Source organism: Lepus europaeus, chromosome 1 (genome assembly GCF_033115175.1).
Source record: "Lepus europaeus isolate LE1 chromosome 1, mLepTim1.pri, whole genome shotgun sequence".
In the NCBI taxonomy this organism is placed as follows: domain Eukaryota; kingdom Metazoa; phylum Chordata; class Mammalia; order Lagomorpha; family Leporidae; genus Lepus; species Lepus europaeus.
The window spans coordinates 159,859,998-159,879,764 of record NC_084827.1 but is presented as its reverse complement, the minus strand read 5'-3'; the positions used below and the strand labels follow the sequence as shown (position 1 = coordinate 159,879,764).

General features: G+C 38.8%; 1 protein-coding gene across 12 annotated transcripts in view; it reads left to right on the top strand.

Moving 5' to 3' along the window:
* Positions 1-19,767, top strand: part of FN1 (fibronectin 1) — a 70,124-nt gene that overhangs the window by 24,815 nt on the left and 25,542 nt on the right. For 6 of the 12 annotated variants that reach the window (XM_062191308.1, XM_062191270.1, XM_062191251.1 and 3 more), the window contains exons 16-27: positions 37-165; positions 261-350; positions 1,743-1,937; positions 2,705-2,977; positions 4,229-4,495; positions 8,858-8,952; positions 10,314-10,482; positions 10,969-11,055; positions 13,476-13,667; positions 14,844-15,116; positions 16,189-16,371; positions 18,441-18,530. In XM_062191308.1, the coding sequence (XP_062047292.1) occupies positions 37-165; positions 261-350; positions 1,743-1,937; positions 2,705-2,977; positions 4,229-4,495; positions 8,858-8,952; positions 10,314-10,482; positions 10,969-11,055; positions 13,476-13,667; positions 14,844-15,116; positions 16,189-16,371; positions 18,441-18,530 (2,043 nt within the window). The remainder of the gene's footprint in view (positions 1-36; positions 166-260; positions 351-1,742; positions 1,938-2,704; positions 2,978-4,228; positions 4,496-8,857; positions 8,953-10,313; positions 10,483-10,968; positions 11,056-13,475; positions 13,668-14,843; positions 15,117-16,188; positions 16,372-18,440; positions 18,531-19,767) is intronic. The other 6 variants (XM_062191326.1, XM_062191335.1, XM_062191298.1 and 3 more) reach the window with 1 other exon arrangement.

The window sequence follows — 19,767 nt, the reverse complement described above, 5'->3', positions numbered from 1 at the left end:
TGCCCTAACTGGTAACCTTTCCTTTTTATTTCAAAGATCTTCCAAGCACAGCCACTTCTGTAAACATCCCAGACTTGCTTCCTGGCCGAAAATACATTGTAAATGTCTATCAGATATCTGAAGAAGGAAAGCAGAGTTTGATCCTGTCTACTTCACAGACAACAGGTACATGTATGCTGCATGGTGTTAAAACAACCCTAAAGCATAGACTGCGACCTTTCCTGATGTTTGCTTCGTGTCTACCTTTCTTTCTTTCTTAGCACCTGATGCACCTCCTGACCCTACTGTGGACCAAGTTGATGACACCTCGATTGTTGTCCGCTGGAGCAGACCCCAGGCACCCATCACAGGTCAGCTTAGCCCCGTCCTTCTTTGGCCACTGGGTTCATCTTGACAGCATAGGTGTGGAGGGGCAGGTTCTGGCTGTGGAACAGTATATCACTTTAAATGTCTTATACAATTTTTAGAGGTGTTTTGTGTGTTTTCATGTGTGTGTGTGTGTGTGTGTAGTTGAGTGTTTTCAAGTCTCCCAGCCCTGCTTTCTTTCTTTCTTTTTTAAAGATTTATTTTATTTATTGGAAAGGCAGAGTTATGAAGAGAGAGAGAGAGAGACTTTTCACCCACTAGTTCAGTCCCCAAGTGGTCACAGTGACCAGGGCTAGGCCAAGCTGAAGCCAGAACCCAGGAGCTTTATCTGCGTGTCCCACATAGGTGGCAGGGCCCAAGTACTTGGGCCATGCTCTACTGCTTTCCCAGGTACATTAGCAAGGAGCTGGATCAGAAGTCAGGCAACTGGGACTTGAACTGGTGCCCATAGGGGATGCACATGTCACAGGGGCTGCTTAACCTGCTATTCCACAATGCCAGCTCAAGCCCCACTGTCTTATGAATCATTTCCCCTTTAATCCATTTTACCATCTACTGTACCAACATGTATACTACAACACACACACAGAGCCAGCTCATAGACTTTTTAAAGCAAACATCCTGGGATTGAAGAGAGAGAATTTTCTTGAAAACATCACTCTAAAATTTATTCTTATTTTCTTTAGTTCTTTTTTTTAAAAAAAGATTATTTATTTGTTTATTTGAAAGTCAGAGTTACAGAGAGAGGGAAAGGCCGAGAGGAGACAGAGAGAGAGAGAGAGAGAGGGAGAGAGAGAGAGGGAAAGAGAGAGATCTTCCATCTTGGGCCATCTTCCACTGCTTTCCCAGGCATATTAGCAGGGAGCTGGATCTGAAGTGGAGCAGCTAGGACTCAAACTCGTTGCCCATATGGGATGCTGGCACTGCAGATGGTAGCTTAATACGCTGCACCACAGGCTACTAAAATTTATTCTTAAGGAGTTAGCTGAGTAGCCTCCTTAGCCCATTAGGTGATTCCAGTGCCTCCTAGCTGAGACTCCTGAGGGACACAGACATTGCCAGGGGACACCATGCTCTTGCTGTTGATTGCTTCCAACACACAGAGCTCAAAGAGGAAAAAGAGATTTAACAGAATATTTTCATCTAATGCCTTCTCTGACATTTATTAAGGATCTCAGGTATTTAAGAATGATATGTTTTAATAAAGTTTACATAACTTTTCCTATTTTATATTTGTGCTGATTAGCCATTATTATAAGAAATGACAATGTTGAAAGAGTCAAAAAGAGCCTTGCTATTAGAAAAGGGAAATTCATGATTTTTAAAGTCTCTTTCAGAAAACCAGTGTATCTTACTTTTTTCTCATGCCCCTGCAGGATACAGAATAGTCTACTCACCATCTGTGGAAGGTAGTAGCACGGAACTCAACCTTCCAGAAACTGCCAACTCCGTCACTCTCAGTGACTTGCAACCTGGTGTTCAGTATAACATCACGATCTATGCTGTGGAAGAAAACCAAGAGAGTGCTCCTGTTTTCATCCAGCAAGAAACTACTGGCGTCCCACGTTCAGGTAACTGCAGAGAGACTGTATGGCGTCCTATCTGTTAGGGCTCCAGCAGGTAGCATCTGTACCCTTAGGGCTGGAGCAGGTAACATTTGTACCCTCTTCTCTGTTAGAGAATTAAGCCACTCTCCATTGTGTTCATTCCGTTAGCCTCCTGCAGAGGGCTGAATGTGTAAAGCCAAAGACTGAATCTGAGGAAGGTGGTTTCGTCTCTGTCAGCCATTCTACTCTACAGCCAAGAGATTTTGTATACTAGTTTTTTCCCTAAACTTAGGATATTCAGCTGAAATGTCTACAGTACAAAGTAGCATCAAAGCCAGCTATTGTCCTTTTTGAGTAAAAGCTAACCCCCTCAAGTCTTCACATTTTTCCCCACAAGCTTAAAAGTCATTTCAGCTGTTGCTCTTAAGTATCATAAAATGATTCAGTGAAACAAAAACCACCACATTTTTTCCATATTTATCTAGCAGGTGTGTGTATGTGTGTGTGTGTGTGTGTTTACTCCCCAGCCCCCATATGACATTTCATATGCTGGAAACTCATCTGCTCATCTATATATTTTAGATAAATGCTTCAAATATCATACCATGGGCAGCATGACTGAACCATTAAAATGTGTGCAAAGAAAGCATATAATCTGGTTAAAACAAAACTGTATTGCTATGCAGCAAGAGGCTCTGTGAATTGCTTAGCATGTCCAGGAGAATGGCTTGTTTTTAAAAAAATAACCTTCAGCAGGAACTGTGGGTGATTGGTTGGCTCTTGTCTGTTAGATGAAGTCCCCCCTCCCAAAGACCTGCAGTTTGTGGAAGTGACGGACGTGAAGGTCACCATCATGTGGACACCCCCTGACAGCGCAGTGACCGGCTACCGTGTGGATGTGCTCCCTGTCCACCTGCCTGGGGAGCATGGACAGAGGCTGCCCGTCAGCAGGAACACCTTTGCAGAAATCACTGGGCTGTCCCCCGGAGTCACCTATTACTTCAAGGTCTTTGCCGTGAACCATGGACGGGAGAGCAGGCCTCTGACTGCACAGCAGGCAACCAGTACGTCCTGCTCCTGACTTTTCCTCCCTGCCTCAATTCTCCACCCTCACTTACAGCCTGTGATGAAGTGCAGTGTCCTATCCACTCCTGGGCTGGAGTAGGAAAATACCCAGAAAATAAGGGGATGTAGAGGGGACATAAAGCACATTAAATTTGAAAAATGAAACTCACACGAGCTCCATGGCTGCTAAGTGGTAGCCCATTACCAAGATACATGGACCAGGGGAACGACACTGAGAAGCGAGAACATAAGAGAACCTAATTTCCTTTGCTAATTGGCACTTGGACTGATAACATGGGTTCATTTTTCTGTGTAACTAAATATTTCTAGATCAAAGTTAAAAATGTAGGCTCTTAACTGTTTCACAGTAGAGTGTAAAAAATAATTTTCAGTGTAGTTGGGCATCAGTTTGCTCAATTTTTTACAAGACTTCCTCCTCATGTTTAATCGTCCTTTTGACTTTGTGAAGGAAGATCTTGCTATCATTCCTGTTGGATATGAAGAAACTGAGGATTTTAAAAAGTCCTGAAACTACTAAGTTGCAGAAATAGAAATGATAGCTCTGGCTCTAAATCCTACATCTTTCAGATTCCAAAGCCCATGCTCTCAATTACTGTGCTTACAATGTCTGAAAGATTTCCTCTACCTAAAAGATGTTTTAAATTTCTGTGGGGAGACTGCAGGTTTTCCTACTTAAGAAGGAAACCCACAATTGATAGGACTCTCTCCGGTAGTGCCTACCACAAGTCCGAGGATCTAACTAGATGTTCTAATTATTGGCTAATCTGAACCATTTGAAAATAACTGCTGTTTTCCCTAGTAAAGAATTGTTTATTCAAGCAAGGCATAGAAAATTGTTTTTGATCCATCTGAAGCCATCTTCTTCCCTCATTCTGTTGGGGTTTTTATCCCTCTTAATCTGTTTGGCTCAGAGTTCAGTAAATATGTTTTGCCTTGTTTTTTGCACCTGTGACTCTAGTTTCTCATTGTAAAGGGAAAGCCTTGCTAGAAAATTAGATTTTTCCAAAGGATCATAGTCAAGTGAAAGGATCAGCAGATTCTCATGACTGACACAAAGTTTTGGCAGATAGCACTCAGTCTCTTAATGGCTCAATTTTTCCAAGGTTGTGACTCCCACTTAGTTTCAACCTTAAAGAGAGAAAATTTGGAATATTTCATCAAGCTTTAAGATTTCAGTGTGGTGATTACTGATCGAAATCTTTCTTGACATGTTACATCTTTCTTTCTAGAACTGGATGCTCCCACTAACCTCCAGTTTGTCAATGAGACGGACTCAAGTGTTCTGGTTATTTGGACTCCACCTCGGGCCCGCATAACAGGGTACCAACTGACCATTGGCCCAACCCGAGGAGGCCAGCCCACGCAGCACAAGGTGGGGCCCACAGCCTCAAAGTACCTACTCCGTAATCTACAGCCTGGATCTGAGTACACTGTGACCCTTATAGCTGTGAAAGGCAACAACCAGAGCCCCAAAGTCACTGGAGTCTTTACTACTCGTAAGTTAAAATTTAAATGAGTCTTTTCTTAGTGATGCCATAGATTCTTAACAAGATTCTCTTTTGTTCATCAATTTTGCAAAAGTTAATTTGAAAAAAAAAAAAAAACAGTCCATAGTTTAAAGTGATGCTACTCAGAGTATGCTCCATGGACTGGCTGATGGATCATGGTTTGTGATTGGTCTGCAGCAACCCAAGAAGCTTGTGCCAGAATGTAAATCACAAAGTGTGCTGTTTAGTTCACCTGATAATTATTTTGTAGTAAGATTTTCTTGGGGCCGGCTCCATGGCTCACTTGGCTAATCCTCCACCTGAGGCTCCAGCATCCCATATGGGCGCCGGGTTTTAGTCCCGGTTGCACCTCTTCCAGTCCAGCTCTTTGCTGTGGCCTGGGAGGGCAGTGGAGGATGGCCCAGGTGCTTGGGCTCCTGTACCCTCGTGGGAGACCAGGAGAAGCACCTGGCTCCTGGCTTCGGATCTGCACAGCGTGCCGGCCATAGCAACCATTTGGAGGGGTGAACCAAGGGAAAGAAGACCTTTCTCTCTCTCTCTCTCTCTCTCTCTCTCTCTCTCTCTCACTGTCTAACTCTATCTGTCAAATAAATTTTTAAAAAAAGATTTTCTTAATGAAGAAAGCATTGTGTTGATTTGTAAATATTGCTAAGTTAATTATATCCTTCAGGGCTAGCACTCTGAGTATTGTGGGTTTAAAACATCCTGTTATTAAATAAATTTTATTGCATGAAACGAATTGTCCAAACACTAGTTTAGCAAGAAAAAAAACCACCTAGCCTACATTCTGTTACTTTCAGCATCAAATGGTAGCCATAAATGCTGAATAAAAAATATCAACAGATTGAGTGGAAACCAGCCAATAGAACAAGAAGCTAAGGAAATGATTGCTTTATGAGTGTTGGCTGCAGAAGATTGAACTACTTCTGCAGAACAGAACAGCATTTTTTCCCATAAATTACTCTTGAAATTCCACAGAGGGGAAAATACTACCAATAATTTTTGGTCATTCCTGTCAGTTTGCTCAACATTTTAGAAGAAGTGGTCTTAAATCTCCTACATATCTGTATCACAATAAAGGTCTTCCTGAAAACTGAATTTACTAAGTACATTCCATTTTATAACAAATAATTATTAAATTGCTATTCCTAGTTAAACATTCTCTACTATTTTCAACTTGGCAATTTGAATTATGGAAGCACATAATATGAGCACTTTTTTCCAGCATGTATTAGAACTGTGTACTAGGTCTAAATTTTCCCAGAGTTTTCAGTAAGACATACTCTTTGACTAATTTAAAAATATATATGTGAAAAAGCACCCAAAAAGTCAATGCCTACTCATTTGTTTAAAAAAAAAAGGAAAAACCTGAAATTTACTTTCCAGAGGACATCCTCTAAACTTCTCCTGGAAAGTCATAATTTGCCAAATATTTCCTTCCACTTAACTCTGGTATATGAAGTTTTCCCAGTGAAGCCTTTTTTCAAAGTAATTGTTAATCATAAACAAGTAAAATTTTCTTTTAATTTGCAAGTAAATTCACTCTATAATTTTTCTATTTTATGTTACAAGGATCTGACATAGCCTAAAATTGATTAATGATTTGTGAAATGAAATATGCATTTCTTATGGCTGTTCATTGAATTAGTGTGGAGAACTTCGGTGAATATAGTCTTTCAGTAGATGCCATCCTTTACTGAAATGTAAAATTATATAATTGTCTTTCTCATTCCTTAGTATGAGACCTATTTTATGTAGTTTCTTTTGTTGGATAGAATGCTTATAAAAGAAAAAGCATTTTCAACGATGCTAACAATGATTAAGTGGAGATAGTGGGTCAGTATAATATATTTCAAGTATTTTGGGAGGCTCATTTATTAGATATACTATTTTATGCTGTGTTATAAAGTATACGTCATTGGATAGAACACTGAGTCAAAACTAATTTCATTAGAAAAAGTCAACACAGTGCCTTGTACATAGTGTACTTTCAAATAATGTTTGTTGAATAGATGACTAATTGAAGAATGAATGATAAAAACAGTTTTCAACCAAATTTAAATTTAAATTAACCAATGAAGGCTTTAATTTTTGAGCACTCCCTCAGACTGTAAACATCAGCAAGGCTTGCATGTTTTTGAAATTACTTTAATTTCCTGTAGTTTTTTACAGTTTGACTAAGCTGAATTCTGGGAATAACTTTCTTCAGTTTTATAACTTGTGGTAAATTCTAAAGAGCAAATGTGAGAAAAGTGGGAGGAAAAAAGCTGTTTCTGGGGAAAATTTCACTTACTTCCTTTATCGATAGAGAAAATTTTATTTCTTTACCAGCCAGCTGCTCCTCACCTAACGAGACCTGCCAGAACTCATAGCTCCTACTTACCGCAGCCTTCTTTGTTTGACATCAGTTTGCGGGTTTGTGGTTTGGTGATTTTCCTGTAATGGTCTTCCCAGGCAGAGAGCATCATCTTAAACTTGGGAAGTGCTAGCTGGCTGGCTCAAGGAATAGAAAATACCCAGTGCTAAAACCCAGGATGGTTAAAGAGAATGTAATTTGTGAAAAAGTTGTAGCTTTCACAGATGTTCAGTCAAATAAACTGACTGTTCAATGAATTGTTTCTTCTGGGCCATTAAAAATGATCACACAGGGCTGGCCAGGGCATTTTTGGCAAAGTCAGCAGCAGCCAAGTGGTGTGTGGGATTTCAGAGGCACTAGAGTGATCATTTGTCACTCAACCTATTCCCCCCAACCCCAATGCCATCAAAATGATGACATACTTATGAAATAGCTCTCTAAACCAGCTCCATATCAGTTCAGCTGTGAGAGCCATCATTACCAAGAAGCCCACACATATATTTGACTTTTTTCCCACATAGTATTTTTTTTTTTTTTTTGACAGGCAGAGTGGATAGTGAGAGAGAGAGACAGAGAGAAAGGTCTTCCTTTTTGCCATTGGTTCACCCTCCAATGGCCGCTGCGGACAGCTCATCGCGCTGATCCGAAGCCAGGAGCCAGGTGCTTCTCCTGGTCTCCCATGCGGGTGCAGTGCCCAAGGACTTGGGCCATCCTCCACTGCCTTCCCGGGCCGTAGCAGAGAGCTGGCCTGGAAGAGGGGCAACCGGGACTAGAACCCAGTGTGCCGGCGCCGCAAGGTGGAGGATTAGCCTGTTAAGCCATGGTGCCGGCCCCACATAGTATTTTAAAAACAAAAATTCAGAACTGTACATTGAAATCTTGACCAGGAGAGAAAAGTAGAATTGCAAAGTGGACCTAAATTCCCCATGGCAAAGAAAAAAAAAATTAACCAGAGTTGAGTAAAGATTGAAGACTTTTGAGTCCATGTGCATGTAACTCTGGAGGATAACTCTGTCTTACTAGCCACTCATAGTTTAGTATATCTGCAGTCAGCAGTTTCTTGTCCAATGGAACAGAATTTGATTGGGCCATAAAGAAGAAGGAACTGTGAAGCCATCAAATCTGAAAATCTTGGCATTAACTCACCCAACTCAAATACCTTGCCATCTGAGGTCTCACCTTTCTAAATTTATATCTGCAAGATTGTTGGGAATATCTACCATAATTTTGTGTGTACAGAATTTTCTTTTTTCTTCTGTGCTTTTATTTTCTTTAATATTTTTTACACTCAGAATTAACAGTGGTTTCAGGATGCTAGGAAATGCAAAAATAAACTTACAATCACTAATTTTAGTGGTAAGACACTAAATTTATGCAGTAATATTGTGAATGAATAATCATATTAAAGGGAATTTAAAGTATATACATGGTGGCAGGGTTTTGTTTAACTTTTATGTGGCAGTCTCTAACTACAACCAATAATAATTGGCCATCATTATGAAATAATTCAGCATAATGCATTTTAAGTTCATTATCTAAAATTTAACCATCTTAACTATTTATAAGGGATGTTATGTTGATGATTTGGGAAACTGATGAAAAGACACAAGTTTTAGAATCTAAGGAATTGAAAGGGACCTCCTCAGAGTTCCTCTAGCCCTTTGTTACTCAGGTGTGATTCACAGGCCTGCAGAATTGGCCTTATCTGTAGGTTTGTCAGATTGCTGTGTTTCCTGTTGAACCTGCAGAATCAGTACCTACATTTTAACCAGTTCATTTGAGTGGTGCATTAAAGCTTTAAAAGCCGTAACCTTCTCCAAATCTTCATCTAGTGAAGGAATGTATGTCAGGTTCTTGATCCACCAGTTGAGAAAAGTTAAGATTCTCGATTAAAAAAAAAAAAAAAAAAACAAAAAAAACTTGTTGTCTTGTTCTATGCAGTCAGCTATGTATTATTCCAAGGTGTGAACACGTGCATTGATTCTCTTTCACAGTGCAGCCTCAGAGCTCCATACCCCCTTACAGCACAGAGGTGACTGAGACCAGCATTGTCATCACATGGACCCCTGCACCAAGGATTGGTTTTAAGGTAAATTAAGATGTTCCCAGTTTCCTGTGACAGAGCTAGGAGGTGCTCTTGTTTTCCCACAGGAGATGGAGACAGGTTGTTTGGGAGTCAACAGACATGGCTTTTGTTACCTGCTGCTGCTCCTGCCTCTCTGACCACCACAGCAGAGCCTTGCAACACTTCTGTCTTGCCTACCTCCCTAAATGCTCCGCTGACAGATGCAGCGAAGCTGTGAAAGTGCTTTCCATGCAAAGGAGAAACATTAGCATGGGACTGTTAGTTGTTGCTTTCGCTACTCTTTCTCCCCCCAGGGTTTTCCATTTGAAAAAAAATAGAAGATGGCTTAGTTTGATGTATTGTTGTTCTAAATGGCTGTCAGTGAGTTCCTGAAAGCCAATTAGGGAGACCAATTAAACTCAGAGTCATTTAAAAATCACACTTTCATCCAATCAGTTTCATCCCAATGTGTTCAAAGCCCTGTGGGTGGAATCTCTTAATGTAAGTCAAGATTAAGGTATTCCCTATAGTTTCTGGATTTATGTCTTTAAAGTAATGATATTAGAAAGTGATGGATACAAATGAGTATGCTTAAGAGAATTCCTTTCTTCAGCATTCAAAGTATGGAGAGAGGAATATTCCTTATGACAGGAAATCAATACTAAATCCTCATACTCGGAATTGTTTATTTTTTAAAAAACTTATCTTTGAGTATGCCAGTGCCCAATCAATGATTATGCTGCATATATAGTGAAAATCTTTTTGGAAGATTGCTTGTACACCTTTTAAGTTTTTCTTAATAGTGTCATTATGAGTCAAAAAGCCTTATAGCATATGAAGAATTTTCTGTAGACATAAATACTGTTTGATAACAGTGTTACCCTAGGCTGCTATGATTGAATCAGTGGGCATATTCATTTAAATTCTTCCTTCGTAGTGTATCATCCTACAGATGATATTTCTTCAAAAAGAGTATTTTTGCAATATAGAGAACCACAGGGACTGGTACCTTTCAATGACAACTAAAAAGTGAATTGAATGTGGTTAACTGATTAAAGAGAGAGCTAGGGGATTTCTTTTAGCACAAAGTAGAAATGAAGAACCAGGTGGCCCAAAGCTGAAGAAGAACAATATATAATGATGTGTCTCTGGAGCCTTGTGTTATAAGCCACCTTAATGCAATTTTAAAGATACCTCTTTCACCCTGGGAATTTCCAGCCAATATATTACATAATAGAGCTAAGATCCTCAAGTCTGTTCCCCGAGAGAATCACCTTGTGTCGCTCGAGGCATTCACACTGTGTAAAGTATAGCTGCAACCTTTCAGCAGTACACAGCTCTGAACATGTTTGTCCTCAGTGTGTACTCTGCTTTCCTTCTTCTAGTTGGGTGTACGACCCAGCCAGGGAGGGGAAGCACCCCGAGAAGTGACTTCAGACTCAGGGAGCATCGTTGTATCTGGCTTGACCCCCGGTGTAGAATATGTTTACAGCATCCAAGTCCTGAGAGACGGAAAGGAAAGAGACGCTCCGATCGTAAACACAGTGGTGACACGTAAGAAGAGTTCTTGTCCTCTTTCTTTCCTTTTAGCGTTTCAGACTGCTTCACTTTTTCTCTTTAAAATAAAAGCTAATATCAATTTCACTTTTTATTTGTGATAATGGCTTGGGGAAATTTCCCATCCCTACCTAAAGTATTTGCTTTTTCTGAATTTGGAGTACCAGGTTCAACTCATGCTGTATTATATTCCATGGCATCAGAAGTGTTCTTTCTATATCAAGAATGTCTATAAACTGGCAAGATAAAACTATTAAAAATACTAATTTTATTCATCTCACAAAATCATTAATCATGTAAAAATCTTCTGGGAAGTAGGAGAATTACTGTCTACCAAGTTTTCGTAGAATAAGTTTTGTTACTGATGAAGGAATGAAGAGAGGATGGAAGGGAAGAAAGGTAGAGCAAAGAAAGAAATATTACATAGGCCCAGTGCCTTCTGTTAGCTTTAATTTGTAATTTAAAATTTTCTTTTGACAATAGCATTGTCTCCACCTACGAACTTGCACCTGGAAGCTAACCCTGACACTGGAGTGCTTACAGTCTCCTGGGAGAAAAGCACCACCCCAGGTAAGCCTGGGATGAACTCAAGGCCAAGTACACATAATCTTTTCCCAGATAAGGTTTTACAAAGCTGTGTTCCTTTCAGACAAAGGTAGGGTCCAGATTACGGATACTCAGCTCTCCATAAAAAGTACGGGAGTATTGGGTGTCCATCAAAGAGTGATAGGTAGGGTGTGTTATGCATGTTTCCTTAAATTTCAGAAAAGACAACAATCCTGTAGTAGCATGTGGGGGCAAGGCAGACCTTTATGTAGTTATAAGGAGTCATAAGGGCCAAAAAAAAGCATTTTGAAAGGTGTCTTTTGCTCAGTGAATTAAAAATTGCCAAGCAAATGACTGAAATCATACTGCGTAATTTCCCTTTTGTGAATTATCATATATCCTAGGTTAATTATTCAAATAATTCCACTATGCTATATCACCAGCTCCTAACTTAAATTTTTTGACTCCTTCTCACACCCAATATCACATATTTGGAAATTACAACTTATATGTTTTTTTATTTTGCTTTTCATTTACATTCAAAACTGACAAATTTGGTTAAGGAATCCCATGACTATTTTAAAAGTTTAAATGAAAGTTTTGTCTGAAATCCTTCTGTCTAAACTCTACATGTTTAAAATCATTTATAAATTTCTAAAATGCATAAAAGATAACCATCATGGTATTCAAGTAGCATTATGTATGATGGCAATGACAGAAAACTTGACATTCATTATCTTTTCCAAAATCACATGAAAGTCTCTTTCAGTTAGAAATATTAGCTAAAATGTAAATGTATTATTTAATATTGGGTATATTGAGGAATTTGTTGTTGAGATATAATACTCATTATTGAGAAAATTCTAAATTAAACAAAAACAGAAGATTCAACTAATATTGATTGTATATTTACTACATTACTTCTTAATAAGAGATTTCTTTGGTTTAGTACTTAGCTATTTTCAATTTTCCTTATTAAAATTATTTTCAAATACCTGTAAAAATAAATTCTTACACAGCTCTTAGTCTTTGTCTAATGTGTGCCATCACACAAAATAAAGCTAGGTCAGAGAGCCTTTTTAATCTTCTATGAAGTTGGGTGATTTTGAAAAACTTTTCATTATTTGTGGACACAGAGTTTAAGCCAGAGCTACACTATTTCCAGTCGAGTTACTCTGGACTTGAAACTTGAAGTTGTCCACTTTCATGCTTGCTAGCAGCTGGATCGTCAATATCCAGTCTTAATGGCCTCATCTGGCAAATGCAATGCTCTCGATATTTGTTTCTCACCCAGTTGGATTTCCTTCTATAAACCACTTTAGTGCTCACTCTGTCCTTAAAGAGAAAATGTGCCATCATTTCCTTGCCATGTAGTAAGTTTAACTGAATTATACTTTCTTGGTTTACATTTAATAAGGCCCTGCAGATCCCTAGTCATCACAATATTTATTTGAATGTCTCTCTTCTCCCCTTCAACCCTTTTCCTGCCCAATTCCAATATTCTTTAGAATCAATATTACTATATATATTTTTCCATTTTCCTTTCCTGATTGTCATCCTATAAATCACATAGATTCAGATATTTTAAATTAAGAGAGCCCCCTTCAGGAAATGTGCTTAGATTGCAGACAATCCAGTACTAGCTAGGCGAGCAAAATGGAATAGCCACCTGTCCCATAAATGATTTATTAAGGAAAAGCAGAACAAAGTGGTGGAGGGAGTGTGGAGTTTGGAGATAGAAACACCGTTGGTGATCATTTCCCTTTCCAAGGTTTTCTTCTTTTTCTATCTTCAAAGTGGTCTTTTTTTGACACACAATGTTTATACATACTGATGGGTTACAGTATGATAATTTGATACATATGCAAAACATCTAATGATCTGATACACATAGACAACATCTAGTAATCAGCATTTTTATCTACTCCAATATTTATCACTGATACATTGGAAACCTTTAGACCCTTTGTTTCTTGTTATTTTGAAGCACCTCATAGATTATTGTCAATTATAGTTGCCCTTCTATGCTATAGAAGGTATGCTATAGGTACTAATTCACCCTATCTTACAGCATTTGGTACTTATTACCTAGCTCTTGCTCTCTCCTCTCCCCTAAAACCCTTCCTAGTTTCTCATGACCACTCTTCTCTCTCTTCTGTGAGATGAACTTTTTTTTAACTTCCACATAAGAGGGAGAACATGTGATATTTGTAATTCTTTGTCAGGCTGGCTTTGTTCAACATAATGTCCAAGATTGTCTGTAGAGTGAGGATCTGAGCCCTGCCTTCCAAGGTTGTTGCAAGCAGTGAATGACAGTGGAGTCGCCAATGAATGCCAAGTCTCTTCCCCATTCCCTTTTGTGCTCCATCATTGGAATCTAATTTAATATGCTCTGGGTCACAAGTGCTCTGTGTAATAACTACCTCCTTTCCGTTCGTCCTCAGATATTACTGGTTACAGAATTACCACAACCCCTACCAATGGCCAGCAGGGGTATTCCTTGGAAGAAGTGGTTCATGCCGATCAGAATACATGCATTTTTGAAAACCTGAGTCCTGGCCTGGAATATAATGTCAGTGTTTACACTGTCAAAGATGACAAGGAAAGTGTCCCTGTTTCTGACACCATCATCCCAGGTAATAGAAAAATAAACTGTAATCCTCAGAGTGGCAGTTTCAGTAAGAATGGGGATTAGCATCCTATCTCCAAGGGCTGAATGTGTAAAATATATTTGGGATTGAATTCCAACTTCCCAACCACACTCTTCAAAACCATGAAGTCAAAGCAACTATTTGGACAAATGCTTGCTGTTAACGCTGCTTCACTCTCTGTGCTTCACGGGGATGCTGTTTGTTGCGATGGGTATGTAATGGCGTGGCAGCCACGGCCTTAACTCTGTACTGTCTGCCCACATGGAAAAATTACTAAAACAATGTCATGTGTCTGTACTCAGTGCTGACAGGCTAAAAGTAATGTGGTAAATGCATCCCATCAGTACCTCTGTGCCTGATTTTACAGTCCATACCAATTTCCAACAGCAATCTTTAAAATAATTTGTGTCTCCATATGTGAGCACTGAAACAGAATTTGGTTGACATGTCCAATTCTTCATCTTACAGCCTCAAATCCTTCTTTTATAAAATTCAGTAAAAAAAAAAAAAAGTCAAGACCTCATCTTCAAGATGTTATTTCTTGTGGATTTAAAGACTGCAAAGATCTACCTAGGGATAGGTTCACTGGATTATGACAGAGTAAAAAGCATTAAATGGATGTAGTTCCTTTGAATGGCACATTTCACCCCCATACACTCATAATGCCTTAGCATTATGGCCATGGTACTCACATGTGTTTGTATGAGGGGAAAAATTCATTAGCCTGTTTGAAAAAAAAAAAAAAAAGACAACCTTCTTCATGCAGGCTTTTATTTTTCTACTGCAACACTTTAAGATTTTCAAAAATGCTAATACTGCAGATATTTTGTCTGGGTTCTAGGAATGGTTTTGATGTCTTCCTCGACAGACCTATGATTGTTAGGAACCTGAGAAGCTGAAACTGTAATGTTCAGGTAGATTTTCAAAATGCAAGAGGATCCCGAAAAGAATATTGTAACCTGTATTTTTCTCCCTTGGGAAGCAAATGATTCATGATGCTTAGGAAGCCTTTCAGATAATTTGAAACAGATTGCATGTTACCATCATTGCTTTACCATTCTATCAATTTTTACCACCAGTAACCTGACATACACTGCTTTATTTTTTCCTTTTTTTGCCTCTATTTTCTTGTGCCCCCCCCTTTGCTTTCTAACTCAATAGAAGTGCCCCAACTCACTGACCTAAGCTTTGTTGATATAACCGATTCAAGCATCGGCCTGAGGTGGACCCCGCTAAACTCTTCCACCATTATTGGGTACCGTATCACAGTAGTTGCGGCAGGAGAAGGGATCCCTATTTTTGAAGATTTTGTGGACTCCTCGGTAGGATACTACACAGTTACAGGGCTGGAGCCGGGCATTGACTATGACATCAGCGTTATCACTCTCATTAATGGCGGAGAGAGTGCCCCTACTACACTGACACAACAAACGGGTGAATTTTGAAAACTTCTGTGTTTGAAACATGGATGGTGTTGCATGCTGCCGCTAGTCACTCTGGTTAAATATGGATGTTTCAAGGGAGAGCCCAGCAATTGGCCAAACATTAAACCTGGGTTGATTGAGGGATGAGGAATCAGATGCATATGCAAAACTAATTAGATAAAACATATGCAACTAGTTTAAAGTGTACTTTCAATTGAACCACAAATATATATGTCTAAAGTTAGAAGTCAGATATTTGATCTATTAAATATCAAAGGTTAATTAAATGTGCAGATCTTTTAATATCTAAAGTGCATACCAAATTATATAATGAGCACCAGCCAATGCCAAGGAATATACTTCCAAAATGTATCAGAATGGTCTTCCTCCTCCACTTGATTAACTCTACCATGATCTTTCTTTGAATCATCAAAGAGTGGAAGGAGGTTGTTTTTGGGTAGAAGGGAAAAATTGCAGAATTTTAGCTCTTATTGCTATGTCAAGGTAAAGAAACACCTCTTTAACCATAGTCTGGGGACAAGCATGCAACATTTTATAGGTTCTCTGCTCTGCATGGTAAGAAACATGCTGAGAACCAATTTGCATGAACCCTTTTCACTTGTAAGTAGAATTCACTGAATGGAATTGTAGCTCTGCCAGTAGCTTGTAGACATCTCAGGTTGGGGGAAATTTAGAACCCTCTTATCTTTTTGTTTGTGTGCATGTGTTTCTTTGGAAAGTACTGCTATGTTTCTTTTTGCTGTGTGGCAACGTAAGCCTTTTCAGCCTGGGATAAAATAACCTTCAGTGTTGTCATTAATGTACATAAAATCAATGTATTTGGAAGTAAATTAAAATATATTCTTTAAAATATATTGATGATGGCGGAAGGGTTAAAGGGACCTAACAGTACTATGTGTAATGTTTTATTTTTAACAGTAGTACACTATGATTTAGATTTGATTTAGATTAGACTATTTGCATGATTATGACTGTTTCCTTTATGCATGAAATACTACTTTTGCCTTTCCAGCTTTTTGTTAGTTTACATTAACTCAATCTTCCTTCCTATTTGAAACCAGCTGTCCCTTCTCCCACTGACCTGCGATTCACCAATATTGGTCCAGACACTATGCGTGTCACCTGGGCCCCACCTCCGTCTATTGAACTGACCAATTTCTTGGTGCGCTACTCACCTGTGAAAAATGAGGAAGATATTGCAGAGTTGTCTATTTCTCCTTCGGACAATGCAGTGGTCTTAACAAGTAAGCAAACAGATGTTTCTGTGCAATACATACTAACCTAGAACACAAGGCACGAATTTTGAGTTCTTAAGTAGGAGCAAGAGCAAGGGAGCAAAGGAGTAAGAGCAAGGGAGGTGCAGCAGAGCTCTGGGCTAAACTCCACATTCAGTGTGCAGTTCTGTAAACTTTGAAAGATGTAATGTTTATTGCTATCTTAATATACCTTTGATATCTACAACATTTAAAAAATCATAGTGGAAAAACTCCAGCAGTTTCCAAGACTACAAACAAATTCTGCTTCCATCTATGGGCATATAAAATATGTGAATGTAAGAGAAATTATATAACTAATTCTAAATGTCAGAGAAAAAATGAGGATTAAAGAATAGTATCACCATATCTGTTTTATTATAACTTTTTAAAAGTGTCAGCAGGTAATCTTTTTAATATTTGAAAATTTTAGAAAGAATAATTGCTTGGGACATACAGGATGTTGTTTTGAATTAAGAGTCAGAAGTTTAATTTGTACTTCAACAACCATCTGTTAGCAGGATTTCTCAGAAGGCTGAGTACTTAGAAAACAATTGACATTAAACAACAATTTCTGGAAACTGTATATCATTACTATATTGGAATAGACATTTTTGTTAAAGAAATTAAGAGTAGGCTGCAACAAAGTACTGTGTTTCATGTAAACATTGTTTTCTAATTATTATTTTTAATATATTAGTAACATACAGAAAAAGAAAAAAGATTTTACCTAAAGGGAAACTAGCTTTCACTTAGGTACATTACCAAAAGATGGTCTGACAGTATCGTCTACCTTTCAGACATTTTAGGGAACGAAACACAAAGAAAGGCAGTTCATCCTGGCCATGATCTTGTGTTCTCATTTCATGGCTAAGGGCAAGAGCATTCCTAAATCTGCTTGTCCACATGCATGGGCTGTTGTTTCTATTCCAGAGCCTGTGGACATCAGTCATTACAGCCTCAGTCAACATATGAACCCTTGCATCTCTGCCCTGTTATATGCTACCCACGTGTTCTAAGACCATATTGATATCCTAATGTTATAAATGACCCTAGTAGCCATATTCCCCATAGAGAAGTCATTATTATCCTGTTTTAAAGATGAAGCAACTGAAGTTGCCAATGGTTAAGGAATTTGTCCCAAGCCAAGCAGGAAGGAGGAATCAGAGTACAAGCATACAGCCCCCTAATCTTGTGGTTTTCCAAACCTAACGGGAGCCTCTGCAGAAAGACTGAAGGGCAGGTGATGTGCAGTGCAAGGGAATGGGGGGAGTCTAGTGAGTAGGGGTTCAAAGGTCAGAAACCTAATTCTGCAACTTTTGAGGCGAAGAGGATATCTATCTAACCTTTTAAAAATATTCTCCTATCACCTTAATATAGTAAAACGTTTTGCTCTCCCTGTGGAGTGTGGCTCTTTTCCAATAAAGACTAATTGCCAAGACCTGCTCTGGGTCAATACCAGTATTGTTTTGGTCAAATAAATTAAAGAAGATAACCTCTTTGTGCCTTTGTTTTCTGAGTTATAATACAGGGATAATTGTAGTAAACAAGACTTTGGCAAGTAAAGAAAATGTTCATTATCTTGAATGCAGTGATGATTTCACAGGTTACATTTATGTCGAAGCCTGCAACTCTACACTTTTTAGATCTGTGGTATATCATAGGTTAATAAAGCCACTTAAAAAAGTAGCCATCCACTTCACAGGGTGATTATGATGAGTAAATGATAATCTTTAGAACCACAATAGTTGCTAGCAAAAGCCCTCAAGAAGATAAAAGAAATTCCACCATGTTGCAGCAACTCCATCTGACTGCAGATTCAGGCAAGTTGCACTCATAGAGGTGGAACTGAGGGCAGGACTTGGAGAGGCTACAGGGCAAGGTGATTCTTCCTTGTCACCTAATCACAGGCTGCCCCCAGGTAGTAACCTTCACTTAAGTGTAAGTGGGCTATAGGACAGGATGCTTGGATAATTTGGCAGTTGAAAGAGCCCTAGGAGTGCTTTGGTTTTTCATGCTCTCAAGTACAGGTTTAAAATAAGTCTCACCTGCCTCTTCAGATCTCCTTCCTGGGACAGAATATTCAGTAAGTGTCTCCAGTGTCTATGAACAACATGAAAGCACACCTGTCAGGGGAAGACAGAAGACAGGTGAGTCATGTTGGGGATATGCTTATCAAGTCATTCTCACCAGTTTTAACAAGATGAAACACTGCTTCTAAAACCACATCTCCATCTTTGGGGGGGGTGGTGGTGCGTATTGCCTTGTCATCAGTTTCTCATCCCTGGCCTTGAAGTTAAAGGATATTCTATTCAACAATTAGTAATTTATAATTAGTAAGGAGTCATTCTATCACTCAGATCCTACTCTTTACTTCCAGAGAGAGCTGAGATTCATGTATTTTTTTTTTCAAAAATCTGCCAAAAATATAATTTCCATTACTAAGAGTTAGGATTAGACAGCTGCATCTAAGGCTAACGCAACACTGTTATTGCCATCTAAATATTTCCCACTTTACTAAGCCAGCAGGTTTATATCTACTTTTTACCTAATGAAATATTAATTTACTACAAGAAAGAAGTTAAATTAAAGGCAGGTGCTGTGGCACAGCAGGTTAAGCCATCGCCTGTGACAAAGGCATCCCAAATATGTGCCTGTGTCCTGTGTTCAAGTCCTGACTGCTCCAGTTCTGCTCCAGCTCTCTAATGTGCCTGTAAAAGCAGCAGAAGATGGCCCAAATCCTTGGGCTCTTGCACTCACTTGGGAGATCTGGAAGAAGCTCCTGTGTCCTGGCTGTGGTCTGGCTCAGCCCTGCTGTTGTGGCCATTTGGGTAGTGAACCAGTGGATGGAAGATCTCTCTTTTTCTTTCTCTCTCTCCCTCCCTCTCTTTTTCTCTCTTCTAACTCTGTCTTTAAAATAAATTTTTAAAATATTAAAATCAAATTCCATAAATATTATGCCCTTTATTAAAATAGTGCTGATTTTATTTTTTTCTTTAAAAATCCAGATTTTGATATATTCTTTAATTATTTATAGTCTATTTACTTCCAAAAAGGAGTGATGATATGCCAATATGGACTTAATATCTATTGGGACAGGATTAGTGAATATGGTAACTGGAACAGAAATTTGCTGGATGTTCCAGAGAAGTTACATATTTCAAAATGATATATGCTCCAAATTATTGTTGATTTTTTCAGAAATGTGCTACATTTTCAGTTCATGAGGAATGCCCTGAACTGTAATTTTTCCCAGAGAATGTCTTTAGTTTTCAAAGGTTTTTATTTTTTATATCATTGCCACTCTGGTGATTTTGTCAATTCCTTCCTGAGCACAGAAAGGTTCATTGAGAGCCAGCACTTAACTTGGCCATATGCAGATCTCAT